The following is a 15,813-nucleotide window of genomic DNA, read 5'->3' as shown; positions in this document are numbered from 1 at the left end:
CTCAGTGTGCTTAAGAAAAGCCCACCCCACCTCATAAAAGAAATCATCTTGGTGGATGACTACAGCAATGACCGTAAGTACTGGGACTGATTTCTCCTGGTATCTGGCCTTTCTCCTGGGCTCCAACCTTCCTGTAATGTAGGTGCTAATGAGTTTCATGAACAGGCCAGAAATCAGGGCCACAGAGAGAAGATGCCCCAAGGAGATCATCAGCCCATAGATGATGCATAATCACCATGCTTGAATACAATGCCCTTCGTAACTTGAGCTTCAAAACGCTCTGCTGTTTTTTTTTCCCAGCCGAGGACGGGGCTCTCTTGGGGAAAATTGAGAAAGTGCGGGTTCTCAGAAATGATCGACGAGAAGGTAAGACTCTTTCTTTAATTCAGTACCAAGACAGTTAAATTCTGAGTTTTCTTGAGCCCAGTAATAACTTAAAGAAATGTTTCAGCTAAAAAAACAATTACCTGTCTAGTTTTTTTGTCTGTCTCCCTCTACCAGAGCCTTTTGGGAGCCTCTCTCCGCAGAGCATGGGAAGGACTTTCAAAGCTTAACTAATTGAAACTATTTATATATGAGGGCAAGAGTTCAAATTACATTTTTATTTATGTATTTAGAAAATTGGCTTCTCTTTCTCTTTCAAAACCTAGGAAGTCTTATCAGTCCCTTGAGTACTAAGATTTAGCAGTAAGAATTTTAATGACTCTATGTTCCAGGCATCTGATAAAATAACCAGGATTCAAGTTTGACAATCTGCTGAAGGTGAACCATCCCAAAACAGAGAGAGAGCACTGCAGTTGCGTGCTTAGGGGATTTTGCAAATGCCAGCCTCAGAACCTGCTGTTAGTCCTGTCTGCCAGAGCTGGCCTCATCGAGGCTACTTTATTGGCAGTTATAAGAGAGACTCTAGAGGGGGAGAGTATTACTTTGAAGTGTCTGGAAAGGAAGCTAAAATCATAATGGCAAATTAACCTCCACTGCATCAGTGCCATTAGGGAGCTTGGTGACAGATTCTAGTTTCCTCTATAGTCCGGAGAAATCTTTCCATATAGGAAAATTGTAGAGCTTTAAAACATGTGCCATTTTTACTATTTGAGGATGTCTCTATTGATCCTGGAGTGGTAGCTGTAGTCTTTGATCAATGTATATACTCTTTCTTCTGGTTCCCTATGCAGTCCACCTGGAGTTAAGGAAGACAATTTTTCTTAGCAAGAATCTGATCAGTGGGTCAAACAATTGAACCTGTTAGGGCAATGTCATCAGCATCACATCTTAACCAACTAAGATCATCAATCCAGGTGTTCAAGATACATAAACGATGGAATCAGCCTTGCCTCTAAGCAAGCTCTGTTTGCTGGACTCAGATCTGTCTCACAGGCTTAGAATAAACCAAAATCTCGAGATCAAACCAAAATATTGTGTTATATTTGCCCCTAAACAAACTACATAATAACTTTTTAAATTTAAACCCAAAGTGTCTTCTGGCACAAGAAAAGAAGAAGAGGAGGAGGAGGAGGGAAAAAAAGAAATTATTTTTCACGTTGACATTTTGTAACTGAGGAGTCACTTGCTAGCCTTATCAGAGAGTGCCTTTAACCTGCTTAGAAAGCAAAACATGCTTCTAAATATGAACTTTCCATTTGCTTTAAGTGAGGATGTTCATTTGGGTGAGAACCCGTATTTGGGAAGGGATGAGGAGGGGAAGTTGTGGAAAGCCAGATGATGGTAGGCTTGTATGAAACAAGTGAAGCATGTGGTAGTTGAATGAGAAAATTCACACACAGAGGAACATATGTACTGGTGTATGTATGTGTAGCCCCTATATTTAAACACATACACAAGTGCTTTTAATGATGCTACTAGATGACAGATATCAGTTGCATAAAATACCACAATCATGAAGGAGCAGTGTTAGGTTCATTTAGTGCTGAGATTTTATTGTGCCTATGAATCTTATTCTAGCTGTTTATTAGGATCAGCTGGGGAGCTTAAAAGATCACCATGCCTTGACCTTGCCCACAATTGAATAAAAATTTCTGGATTTCTAGGTGTGGGGCCTGGGCATCTGCATTTTTTTAAGATGCTTAGATAATTCTGATGTACTTTGGATGTTGAAAACCTAGTCCTGGGGCCGGCCCAGTGGTGCAGCAGTTAAGTTCACATGTTCCACTTCTTTGGCCTGGGGTTCGCTGGTTTGGATCCCGGGTGTGGACATGGCATCGCTTGGCATGCCATGCTGTGGTAGGCATCCCACATATAAAGTGGAGGAAGATGGGCATGGATGTTAGCTTAGGGCCAGTCTTCCTCAGCAAAAAGAGGAGGATTGGCAGCAATTAGCTCAGGGCTAATCTTCCTCCAAAAAAAGAAAGAAAGAAAGAAAGAAAACCTAGTCCTTCTCTCTCTTTTTACAGATGGAGATATTAAAGTCTAGAGAGGTTAAGTGACTTTGTCAAGGTCATGCAGCTATTTAATGACAGTAGTAGGGCCAGAACCATGTTGATAATCCAAGTTCTGTCTTTGTCCCACGTGCTTGTGTTCCTCTGTTTCAGTGTCCGCCTGCTTTTGGATTAACTGATTTTTTCCCCGGTTTTATTGAGATACAGTTGACATATAACATTGTATTTGTTTAAGGTGTACAGCATAATGATTTGATATATGTATATATTGTGAAATGATGACCACAATAAATTTACTTAATATCCATCACCTCACATAATTACAAATTTTTTTCTTGTGATGAGAACTTTTAAAAAAGATCCACTCTCTCGACAACTTTCAAGTATACAATACGGTGTTATTAACTATAGTCACCAGGCTGTACAGTACATCCCTAGGACTTCTTTATTGTATAAGTGAAAGTTTGTACCTTTTGACCCCCTTTACCCATTGCCCCCACCCCCCAAACCCCCACCTCCAGCAACCACTGATCTGTTCTGTTTCTATGAGTTCAGCTTTCTTAGATTCCACATATAAGTGAGATTATACAGTATTCATCTTTCTCTGTCTGACTTGTTTCACTTAGCATAATACCCTCAAGGTCCATCACATTTTTGCAAATGGCAGAATTTGTTTCTTTTTTTGTGACTAAATAATATCCCTCTGTGTGTGTGTGTATCAATCACATTTTCTTTATCCTTTCATCCATCAGACACTTAGGTTGTTTCCATGTCGTGGCTACTTACTGTAAATAATTCTGCAACAAACTTGGAGATGCAGTATCTCTTTGAGACAGTGATTTTGTTCCTTCGGATGGATGCCCAGAAGTGAGATTGCTGAATTATATGGTAGTTCTATTTTTAATATTTTGAGGGACCTCCATGCTGTTTTCCATAGTGGTCGCACCAATTTATCTTCCCATGTTCACAGTGTACAAGGATTCCCTTTTCTCTACATCCTCACCAACACTTATCTCTTGTCTTTTTGGGTGACAGCCATTCTAACAGGTGTGAGGTGATATCTCATTGTAGTTTTGATTTGTATTTCCCTGATGGTTAGTGATGTTGGGCACCTTTTCATGTATCTGTTGGCCATCTGTATGTCTTCTTTGGAAAGATGTCTATTCAATTCCTCTACCCGTTTTTTAATAGTTTTTTGGTTTTTGTTGGGGTTTTTTTTTTTTTTTTTTGCATTGAGTTGTAGGAGTGCTTTATATGTCTTGAGTATTAATCCCTTATCAATTACATGATTTGCAAATCTTTTCTCCCATTCAGTACGTGGCCTTTTCATTTTGTGGATGCTTTCTCTCGCTGTGTGGAGCTTTTTAGTTTGATGTAGTCCAATTTGTTTATTTTTGCTTTTGTTGCCTTTCTGTTGGTGTCAAATCCAAAAGATTGTTCCCGAGGCCTATGTCAAGGAGCTAACCCAAGGAGCTATGTTTTCTTACAGGATTTTTATGGCTTCAGGTCTTACATTCAAGTCTTTCATCCATTTTTGGTTGATTTTTGTACATTGTGTAAGACAGGGGTCCAGTTTCATTCTTTGGCATGCATGTGGCTGTCGAGTTTTCCCAACACCATTGATTAAAGGACTGTCCTTTCACCACTGTAGATTCCTGGCTCCTTTTCCATAAATTAATTGACCATATATGTGTGGGTTTATTCCTGGGCTCTCAATTCTGTTCCATTGATCTTTGTGTCTGTTTTTATGCCAGTACCATACTATTTTGATTGCTGTAGCTTTTAATATAGTTGGAAATGATTTTTTTTTAGTATCCATTTTAATTCTTGTAGCTTTTTAGCTTTACATTTGTTCTTAGTGGTGGTTCTGAGGATTCCAACATGCATCTTTAACTTACAACAGACTGCTGAGAGTCAGTGTCCTACCACTTTACGTAAAATGTAAGAATCTCGCAGCACTTTAATTCCGTTTCTATTTCCTGTCCTATGTCCTATTATTATCCTATGTTTTCTTCCACGTTTTAAACCCCACAGTGCATGTTAAAATGTTTGCTTTAAATAATTAGTTATCTTTTAAAGAAATTAAGAGAAGAATATATATATAGAAACTGTTAGATTTATCCTCATTTTCATTTCAAGTATCTCCATTTCTTTCCACATATTCCATCTAGTGTCATTTTTCTTCAGCCCAAAGAACTTCCTTTAGAACTCTCTTTCTCTTGTAGGCAACAAAATCTCTCAGCTTTCGTTTGTCTGAAAGGTCTTTCTCCTTTATTATTGAAGAATATTTTCTCTGAATAGAATTCTGAGTTGACCATTAGTTTTTATTTGAGCCCTTTAGAAATGTCATTCCAATGTCTTATGGCCTCTAATTTCTGTTTAGAATGTAGTTGTTATCTGCTTTGTTGTTCCCCTGTATCTTAGGTGTTGTTTCTTCTGGCTGCTTTCCAAAATGTCTCTTTATCTTTGGTTTTTAGCAGTTTAATTTAATGTGCCTAGTTTTCTTTGTATTTATCCTGTTTGAGGTTTGCTGATCCCTTTGAATATGTAATATATCCCTTTGTTTTTCTACCAAATTTGGGAAATTATTGGACTTTTATTTCTTGATGTATTTTTTTCTGCTTCATTCTTGGACTACAGTTGCACATATATATTGTCCCATAGGTCAATTAGACTATTTTTTCTCTCTCAATATTTTTCTCTCTGCTCACCAGAAAGATAATTTCTATTAATCTGTCTTCAAGTTCACTGATCTTTCTGCCATCTACAATCTGCTCTTAAACCCAGTCAGTGAATTTTTCATTTTACATAGTTGCAGCTTTCAGTTCTGGAATATTCATTTGATTCTTTCTTATACTTTTCATTTCTCTCTGAGATTCCCCCATCTGTTCACTCATTACAACCATCATTTCCTTTAAGTTCTTGGACATAGTTATTATAGGTGCATTAAACTCTCATCTGTTAACTCCAACATCTGGGTCATCTCAGGGTGAGTATTCTATTGGCTTTTTTCTTCTTGGGTATGGATCACATTTTCCTATTTCTTCTCATGTTTAGTAATTATTTATTTTATAATGGACATTGTGAATGATATGTTGTAGAAATACTGGATTCTGTTATCCTTCTCTAAAGAGTGTTGATCTTTGTTATATTGGGCAGTTAGATTACTGGCTGATGACCTTGAACTTGCGTAGACTTGTTTTTGTACTTTGCTCGAATGAGTATATCTTGGGAGAATCCGTTATTTTTGAGACATAGTCTGTATTCCTAAGTGTGTTCCTTCTGGAGTTTCTGTAGAACTGGGTGTTTACCAAACCTTTCCAACTTGACGGGACTCAAGTTCCAAACTTTGTATCTCTGCAGTGGATACCAGCTGAAATCTCAGTTCTTTCTGCCTTCTAACTGCTTCTTTTCATGGACTCCTTGGGGTCTCCCCTGTGTCTGCAGATTCAGGAGTCAGCCACGGATTTAATGGGAGGTTATCGCCAGATTTTGGACTTATATCCTTTCCAGCATCTCTTGCAGTTCCCAGCCACTCTAGAAGCTCTGAATTCTGTCCTCTGACATCTCAGGCCAAAAAAGCTGCATTACAGTGGATTGGAGAGTAACCTCAGAGGAAGTGCCGTGTAAACGTGCATTTCATTCCATGTGATTTCCTTCTTTTAAGGGTTGAATCCCCTCTAGTTCCTTCCTGCTTTTGGCTACTCTCTAGCCCTTTCCACTGGTTGCTTTTTCTATTTAGCTCAGAGTTTATGATTGTTATTTGAGCAGGGCTTTGCCCAATACAAGCTACTTTGCAATAGTAGAACTAAAAATCTTTTGGCTTTTTCCCTACTGTAGCATGCAGCTCTGTGAGAATCACTGAAAACCCATTTTGACTACTGTGTAAAAAGAAACTTAAAACTCTTGTCCTCACAACTAGAAGGACCCACAACTAAGAATATACAACTATGTACCGGGGGGCTTTGAGGAGAAAAAGCAAAAAAAAAATCTAAAACTCTTGTCCTCACTGGTTATGAATAGTCGCATCGTCTTCATATATAAAGCCCAGCACACACAGCAAGAACAATCTATGATCACGTCATCTAGGGGTAAATATACTACTTATGGCAAGATTTCATGTGATAGTGAAAAATGTATATTATTAACAGATCACAAGTATATAAATTGTGTAATTTGACCAATAGGGTAACTAATTTTGTGTAAAAGCCAAACAACTGGACTTTGCCATTTAAGTTATTTGGTTTGTGATAAATCTTAGAAGACAAAGATATTTGCAACACTCTTACCATTAAATTATCGCCTTTAAAATTAGTATCATTAGCACTTAAAGTATGTAGGTGACGCCTTCTGTAGCCCAGTTAATTACAAAGCTCTGTTGCTGTGTCAGAGGAAAGTAATTTTAAAAGTTCCACATTTTGGTTGCTTGATAAATGTAAAGGCCTTTCTTAGAAGACAGTAGTTCTCAGAAAGTTGTCTTCCTAGTCATCTAATTACCTTTAAAAAAAAAGTTCTGACACAACTCTGTGTTGGTAACCAAAGGGCAGTACTGACCCTCCCACACAAGTCTGCCTCAAATCTGCCTGGCAGGAGGGCTGCCGAGCCTGAGGGGAGGTGTCATGCAGGCGCTGGGTGTGCCATTCCTGCATTTTTCTCTCGGATCTCTCCCCTGATGTGACTTGAACTCACTTCCACAGGCCTGATGCGCTCTCGAGTCCGGGGAGCCGATGCAGCCCAGGCCAAGGTCCTGACGTTCCTGGACAGTCACTGCGAGTGCAATGAGCACTGGCTGGAGCCCCTTCTGGAGAGGGTGGCTGAGGTGAGGCCGGGCCCATGTGTGGTTTTGTTTGATGCTGAAAAGGGGAGAAGTGCCTCTGGGGTGCTTATTCACTGTAGTAATCTATCGATAGGGAGAAACATCATCTCACGAGGAGGAGGTGCAGGTATGCTGGGGAAGCCCTGATTGGTTTAAGATGGCCCTTTTCTTAGGAGGATCTTCCCTTCTTGCCTGCAACTTTGCAACCAACTCTCTGAGCTCAAAGGGGCAAGGTGCTTAGGACACGTGCCTGCATCTAGCAAGTGTGACTTGTGTTTGCTACTCTCTGAGGGGTGCAGGTTAGCGCCTCCAGTTCTGCTGCTTGCTGTGAGGACCAGCTTGCAGGCACATGGGGGAGAGGGAGTGGCTGTGACCACACAGTGACTGGTTCAGGCCATCAGGTGGTCCATGGACACACTGTGTGCCTGTCTTATAAAAGCATCATTGCTAGTATTTCTCTTGCCATTCTCTTGCCTTCTGCTTGTTTTATTGACTTTCTTTCCTCCCAACTAAGAAAGAGCTTTCTTGGGGCAATAAAGCAAACCTAATGAAAATCCTGAAGAAACAGAAAATGAACAGGTCATTCTTTTTACAGCAGAGCAAGGGTAGCCAATGGGCAGTGGGTCATGAAATACTAAATAACCCCAAGCTACTAGTACTTTCGATCACAACATTCACTACCACCAATGGAGTACCGCCCACATGCTAGACACTTTAAGCATTACCTTTAATCTGAGTGTTACGCTCATTTGACAGATGAGGAACCTGTCTGTCATCTGGGGTTCAGGGAACTTTAATAAATTATCCAAAAACCATACAAGTGGCAGAGCCAGGATTGCACAGCAGGGTTCCCTAAATCCCTGAGCCATCTTACACACATGCACACAGCAAGCTAAAAGAAGAACCCACCCTGGAACCCCACCCCACCCCCACTACCAGCTTCTCACTCTGCCCACTGTTTCCTGGAGACACAGAGGCAACATGAAAGCCACACCCAAGTCATCAGAGTGTATGAGGCCACTTGCTTCTGTAGTCGGACTGTGCAAATTATTTCAGATACCCCCTCCTGAATTAAGGATAGAAGAATTGAGAACAGTAATTTTCACTAATTCCGGTCCTATCAAAAGAAATCAAAGAAGTAGACTTAGAAGTAGACCACATTGTGTTCTTTGACTCCCATATCCAGGTCCAGACTGAGCCAGGCGATGAGGATTTTATTCTCTTCTCTCAGCACACCACCCTGGGTTTTCTCCCAGTGAATTTGCACCTGCGTGGTGTTGGAACTTTCTAATATTCTTAGTGTGTTCCTCTGATGAGTTTTGTTCTTAGCTCTGCTGATCCTGTTACTAGTTTCGTTGTCAAAGTCTTTGTTCTGGCTAACACAGTTTCTTTAAATGGCTCAGGAAAGCACTTACTCTTTGGTTGACTGTCGGCGTAGGGCAGTGTCACCAGCATCAACCATCCGAATTTAAAGAGGGCAGGGCAAGTTAAAAGGGCCTGTGTTCACAAACTCTTAACAAAACAATGATGGTGTGGCATAAAGAAATGAGAAAACTTTTTTTTTGTTTGGTAGAATCACGGGTAAGACAGACTTAGGATCTGGAATTCTCTGGTGAGTTTGGTTTACTTCTGCTGTAATAGCGTTGATAGTCTCCACATCACACACACTTCATATGCCTGTAGAAATAGATTATTGCTTTTGTTGTGCAGGCATCTGAGCCAGGAGTCCCTCCCTGAGGTTTACTGTGGCTCACAAACTACTGATGTGTAAGTCCAGCTGAGCTTAGATTCTGTCAGAATGAAAGCTGCCCTGTAGTTGAAGTTTTGACATCTGGGGAAACAGAAGAGAACCCTGGGACAAGGGGTGCAGTCCTTGCCTTCAGCTAAGTGAACAAGTGCCCAACTGCCCCCCGCCCGTGGCGTCTCCTCAGGGAGCACTTCTCTCTGCATACGAGCTCTGCGCCTCCTCCCGCCAGAATAGGCCCTGCCGCTGGTGATGGCAGAAAGCAAGGCCTTCGGGTAGGGAGGGCTGGGGTCTCCACGGCACTGGGGGGAGGTGGTGAGAAAAACAATTGGGCTTCACAGTAACTGCCTAGCACTAAAGCCTTCTTTTTGTAGGTGGGGTTCTTTGTTTTGGTTTTGATCCCTACTCTTTTCTTTATTTCTATCTTAGGACAGAACACGGGTTGTGTCGCCTATCATCGATGTCATTAACATGGACAACTTTCAGTACGTGGGGGCATCCGCTGACTTAAAAGGCGGTAGGTTCTGTTCCTGGTCACCCTGCCTTGCTCTTCCTGTCTACACAGTGTTTGAGCGCTGCTCTCTCTTGGTGTCACCAGTGACAATAACAGCAGTATTCACACTCCCAGTGCGTGTGCTCCAAGCAAAGAATGTCTGTGTGCTCAACAAGTAGAATCTCGTGAAGAGAGAAAGATAGCCTTGCTTCCCTTAAAGAGCTTCCTGTGTGTCCTGTGCTTCTCTCATCTCTTTGACCTTCTATTGCTGTTGTTGCACGTGTGGCTCAGTATACAGTTTTGGTGTCATTTTTAATCAGAGAAGATTAAGTCTTCCCGACAAGGTGTCTGGGATAGGAGACTCCACAGCTGACAGGCAGAGTGTGAGGAGTGCCACAGAGCTTAGGTTTTGTGCAGATGGAGTGGGGAGGCCGTCTTTCCCTCCTCCTCACACCAGCTCTCCTCGGATAGCCTGAGTCTCCTGGGAGGCAAATCCATCTACCTGGTCATACAGGTGGACACCTGGTCATCCCTGACTCCCACTCACCACCCAGGCTCACTAGTCACCAAGTCCTACTGATATGACCCCTACTGTGGCTTGGTATTTGCCCCTCCTCCCCACCTCGACCACACACATCCTGCTTCACTTCCAGGTGACCTTGTGTCGGAGTGACCACACCTGTCTCCTGTTGGTCCTCACAGTCTCCGGGCGTGTTCTACTCTGCCCTCCACAGAGCCCCCAGAGTGGCTTGTCTAATGCTCTTTTTTTAAGATTTTATTTTTTCCTTTTTCTCCCCAAAGCCCCCTGGTACATAGTTGTGTATTCTTCGTTGTGGGAACTTCTAGTTGTGGCATGTGGGACGCTGCCTCAGCGTGGTCTGATGAGCAGTGCCATGTCCGCACCCAGAATTCAAACTAACGAAACACTGGGCCGCCTGCTGCGGAGTGCGCGAACTTAACCACTCGGCCACGGGGCCAGCCCCTTGTCTAATACTCTTTTAATCTTCTTAAAAATTATCAAAGGCCCCGAAGAATTTTTGTTCACGTGGGCCATGTATATTAACATTTGCTGTATTTGAAATTAAAGCCGGGAAAGTGTTAAAACACAAGATGATTTAAGTACACACCCTATGGTCCATCAGACTGCCGACATCCCATGTCCTGTAGCTTCCAGAAAACTCTACTGTGAACTTTTGAAAGAATGAGATTGAAAGAGGCATGTAAGATCTTAATGTAAATATGAAAGTAGTTTTGGAAGGGTCTGTGGACCCTAGGGCAGGGGTTCCTGGACCTCCTGGAGAACCGCTGGTCTCATGAAGGGCTTCATGCTGCCCGTGGATGCGCAGGAATGACACTAGCCCATTCTGAGGAGCTGGTCATGTTCCATCTGGCTCTACTGGTTGTCCCTGTGTCCCTGGGACTGTGGGTATCTGTGTAGAGGGTGACGTGTCTCCTCAGGGCTCTGCCACAGACCAATAGTCAGTGCTCCAAGCTCTGACACGCTGCTGGTTGGCAGCCTCACCCCTCAGAACTTGGCTGGGAGCCAAGAAAGCAGGAAAACTGCTGTAAGCAGCTAAAAGAGATGTCAGAGCCTTGTCCTCCTGTCTGTCTAATTTGTTCACTTTTGATTCTTTATACCTGAGGTCAGTGAATTCTTCCAGGTGTCCAGCACCCCAGTTTCTTTATGTAAAACAAGGGGTTCTTCTTCCCACCTCCTAACATTTGAGCTGATTAGAAGAAGATGGACTATTACTGACAGACACACAGAAAGAGAATCGACTGACAGTCTAACTTAAAAAAAAAGAAGACAGTAACACTGTAAACTTGGGCGCAACCTCAGAAAACAGGGTGCTGGAAACGGTTAGTGAGACTCAGACCTTTGACAGTACCTGCCTCTTTTGGGCCATGTCACAGTGGGTGAGTTGTTTCACCTGTCCCCCTTGCAGAGATCTCTCTCTGAGAAATGGGGTGATAATTGTGCCAGCCACATAACGTCATGAAGGGATTAGAGTGGCTGGCATGAGGTCAGTGTTGTGACCAAGCAGCTCCCCCTTCCCAAGGCCTCAGAAAGAGGTCAGTCATGCTGGGAGGTCTGTACCTACATTGGGAAACGAAATTCAAGAAAGATTCATAGCAAACGGGGAGAAGGATTTGACAGATCCCTAGCTATCCAGAACGGGGGACAGTTCAGAGTGCCTTATTCCCCCAGGGAGTTGCAGGATCTGAGATTTAATGGGCTCTTTCTCCCACAGCAGCTGCTTGTGTCAGAGCAGGTGCAGGGACAGCAAAGGGCTCTGCGGTGGGGTCCAGGCTTCCTGCTGCGTCAGTCAGATTCTGTCTAAGAGCATTTTACAAAATCCCATGGGAAGAAAATATCAAGGATGACATTTTTAGCAGGTTCTTAAAATCTACTGTATCTTATCTCTTGCGACCACATTAATAAAACAATAATGAACATTGAAAAAATGAGAGTAATGTTATAACAAGGTTGGTTGAGGCCTTTGCCTTCTCTGTTAGTAAAACAGCCAGGATGTTTGTCGTTTGTCTGGGGTTGGCACGGTTGTGTTTGAGGCAGGCTCTCTGGATAGCCAGCCAGCATAAGGCCTGTATCGGTTTCCTCTCTGTGTGTTACTGGCCCCCAACCACCCAGTCATTCTTTGCCTGGACCTGCTCTGCTCTGCAGTGACAGCTGGGGGACCTTTTGGTCCTGTATCTCTGATTGAGCTGTGAAGCATGCTGGTCCAGCCCAGGAGGCTGCGAGCCCCTGCCTCCCATCCTGCCCTCCTCAGGCTGCAGACACCAGGCCTATCAGGGCAGACAAGCACGGAGTTCAGAGCACACAGACAAGAAACCCGAACTTAGGCATTGCACAAACCCTACTGACAAAAAGTCTGATGGCAGAGAGCTTAAGAGGCACAGAACTGGAGGATAGATGGCCCTGGAGTAATTAGTTTTGGCTGTCAGACCCTTGAAAATGCAGTGTGATAATCCGCATGTTGCCGAGAAATGGTCTCCTCATGTGTCTGGAGAGTGTCATTAGGTGGCATGTGCTGGTGCCACAGGGCTTGGTGCAGGGGACCTTCTGAGTAAGGGCGAGACCCAGGAACTGTGGACAAGTGCCTACAAATGCCAGAAATTTGCCATCCTGAGCATCCTGTGGAATCTAAAAGTGAACCGGGACAAATGCCAAACTTATCCGAAATTGAAGCTTGCTTGCTTACTTTGCTCCTTCTTTTGGCTCATTTTCATGTAAAAGTTTTCTGTCTCCTATCTCTCCCCACACCAATTCTTGCCTGAATATGGTTCAGTTGCAATCAAGAGACACTGAAGAGATCAAGTTGACAGGCCAAGGCCTATCTTGTCCCCTCCCTGTTCCGTTGCTCTGGGACAATGCTGGACGCACAAGGACAGGTTTTTTTTTTTTTTTTTTTAAAGATTTTTATTTTTTTCCCTTTTCTCCCCAAAGCCCCCCAGTACATAGTTGTATATTCTTCGTTGTGGGTGCTTCTAGTTGTGGCATGTGGGACGCTGCCTCAGTGTGGCCTGACGAGCAGTGCCATGTCCACGCCCAGGACTCGAACAACGAAACACTGGGCCGCCTGCAGCGGAGCGCGCGAACTTAACCACTCGGCCACGGGGCCAGCCCCACAAGGACAGGTTTTTTTTTAATCCCAGTCACTCTTCTTTCTCACCTCCTTACAGCCCTTGGATGTGCAGTGCTGTCACACACACGTGCCACTTCTCTGCTCATTTCGTTTATTCTTACACATTTTAACTGTAGGAAAGCCTGGCCCACTTCTTCTGCCTCCGGTAAGCTCCCTGGGGAGAGATTTCAGTGTGCGCCCTGCTCACTGGTCTCCTAGCCCCAGCGCCACCCCAGTCACTCTCTCCTTTCCACATCTTCTTTGGGTGTTTTTTTTTTCTTTCTTTGATTTTCGATGAGTCCCATCCAGATATGAAATATTTTTAAGTTGTGAGGGATGCGGTGCTGGGAACAACCGGCTGGTTCTTGTCAACTCTGTGTTTCTTGTCTGTGGCCGACAGGTTTTGACTGGAACTTGGTGTTCAAGTGGGATTACATGACACCTGAGCAGAGGAGATCCCGGCAGGGGAACCCAGTCGCCCCCATAAAGTAAGTGGCAGGCCTCCTTTGGGGGGCCCCTCACAAGTAAGAACCCAGGCTTTGGCCTCGCATTCCCTGAATACCTGGTCAGGCTCGTCACCTTCTGCCCTTCCCCTCCCCCATTTCTCTTTCTTAGCTCCAGGTGGAGTATCTGCCACCACATCATAGAATAAAGTACTCTGAGATTTCTTTTGCTCAATGAAGTCTAACCTGTATATAAGGCAAACCTGCTGTTCTCTCTGTTCCTTCATGTTTACAATGTAGAGCATTTTCCACAGCAGCGTAGGGTCTCCACATTGACCTCAGGGACCAGGGAAGAGCGGTGAGCCAGGCCAGCATGAGGCCCCTGCACTGCTGCCCTACCTGATTGGCTGCCCTGCCTCAGCAGGTCTCGCTCTCCTGTGTGCCTGCAGAGCAGGCAGCTCGTACCCATTTACACCTGGCTTTAGGATTCCCAGACCATATGTGGGATTCATGCTGTCAGGCTGCACCTCTGGCCGGGCACAAATGTGGGGTGCTTTTCAGGGTAGACACACAGTTAAGTGAGAGCATAGCTGCAGACTTTGACATGAAATACACTCACTAGCATTTATCCAGCATCTGCAGTGTGCCCTAGACTTTTCCAGCACCTGACATGGAATTCCCATGGTGTCTCTACTGGGAAGAAAGTAGGGGCTCAGTAAGCGTCCTGTTGTTGACCCTTCCCAGGCTGATGAAGAAACAATGAAGATGGAGTGCCCCCTGATAATGATAATGCTAAGGACAGCTGACGTTGTTGAGCATTTCCTAAGTGTGCTGAGTGCTTCACGCATGTTACTTTTTGTAATCCTCTAAGGAAACTGAGGCACTGAAAGGCTGAGTACTGCCTAGGTCCATTTGTCAGTGAGGGTTCCTGGCGGTCACTCTCTCACAGGGGAGACTCGGTCTAGCCCCTTGCACCATGGGAGCATCTGAGCAGGGAAGTGGGGGAGGCATTCAAAGACAGCAGTGGTAAAGCAGAGAAAGGGGCACCCAAAATTCTGAGGAAAGAATGATGCTGTGCGGTTATTTTTAAGGTCAGCTAGTTTACTTGACCTTGATATAAGAATGCTGGTGATCTAACCTTGACCTTCGACCTCTCCATCTCTTTCCTCCCACCCTCTCTTCCTCTTTAGAACCCCCATGATTGCTGGCGGATTGTTCGTGATGGATAAGTTCTATTTTGAAGAACTGGGGAAATATGACATGATGATGGATGTGTGGGGAGGAGAAAACCTGGGTATGTATGAGCCTGTGTCTTCAGATACCAAAAGTTTCCAATTCTGGTGAAATCGTGGTTTTTTCCTGCCCACCAAAAGGGATAGAAATGAAAAATAGGAGCTTTGAAGAGACTGTTAGGCAAGAGTTTGTGGTATACAGGGTGCTAATTGGAAAAACTTTTTTAAGACATTACAGTTCATTGGACATAATTAGTCTCCATATCAGTATAAATAGCACCCCTTTCACTCTTAAAAGTGTCTTGGGTTGGGCATTAGAATATGTCACCCTAAGAGGGGCTGGCCCCATGGCCTAGTGGTTAAGTTTGGTCCACTCTGCTTTAGTGGCCCACGTTTGGCTCCTGGACACAGACCTATACCACTCGTCAGCAGCCATGCTGTGCCAGTGACTCATATACAAAATAGAGGAAGATTGGCACAGATGTTAGCTCAAGTGAGTTTTCCTCAGCACACACACACACAAATGTCACCCTAAGAATGCAGGATGCTAGATACAGAAAATGTCCTTGAAGGAAAATACAAACTCTTTAATTTCATTTGAATCCAAGGGTTTGGAAAACAAGCACACAAAGATGGGGGAACCATTTCAGGCTCAGGATTCATTTTTAGCCATGTAGAGTGCGAAATGAGCTCTGGTGATTGATTGAGTTATAATCATGGAAATTAGATGGATAGAGAGGCCTCAGCGTTTAATCCCTTCTTTACCACTTTGTGAATGTTTCTAATTTGGTTTGATTTTTTTTTTAAGTAACCTATGCAGATCATTTTTACCCAGGTTTAGTGGCAATGAAATTTTATAGATTTTGGTCTTTGTTGATCGCTGCATCATATTTACTGTATAAAGATAAAAAGACTCTTCTTCTTTTGTTTTCTTTGTTTGTTTAGGGTGTTTTTGTTTGTTTCACTTGAGGCCGTTAATTTCAAGTGCTTGGGGCTCTGACCCAATTCTTCTCTGCTATTGAATGCTGTTAAATTACATACCTGG

The 15,813-nt window shown here is 43.7% G+C and overlaps 1 protein-coding gene across 2 annotated transcripts in view; it reads left to right on the top strand.

Annotated features, from left to right (window-relative positions):
* The window catches only part of GALNT2 (polypeptide N-acetylgalactosaminyltransferase 2), a 199,330-nt gene that overhangs the window by 157,914 nt on the left and 25,603 nt on the right, over window positions 1-15,813 (top strand). For both annotated transcript variants that reach the window (XM_044757699.2, XM_070491500.1), the window contains 6 exons: window positions 6-73; window positions 301-366; window positions 7,094-7,215; window positions 9,386-9,473; window positions 13,494-13,581; window positions 14,727-14,830. In XM_044757699.2, coding sequence (XP_044613634.1) covers window positions 6-73; window positions 301-366; window positions 7,094-7,215; window positions 9,386-9,473; window positions 13,494-13,581; window positions 14,727-14,830 — 536 coding nt within the window. The remainder of the gene's footprint in view (window positions 1-5; window positions 74-300; window positions 367-7,093; window positions 7,216-9,385; window positions 9,474-13,493; window positions 13,582-14,726; window positions 14,831-15,813) is intronic.

The sequence above is a fragment of the Equus asinus genome, chromosome 2 (assembly GCF_041296235.1).
Source record: "Equus asinus isolate D_3611 breed Donkey chromosome 2, EquAss-T2T_v2, whole genome shotgun sequence".
In the NCBI taxonomy this organism is placed as follows: domain Eukaryota; kingdom Metazoa; phylum Chordata; class Mammalia; order Perissodactyla; family Equidae; genus Equus; species Equus asinus.
This window is presented reverse-complemented; position numbering and strand designations above follow the sequence as displayed.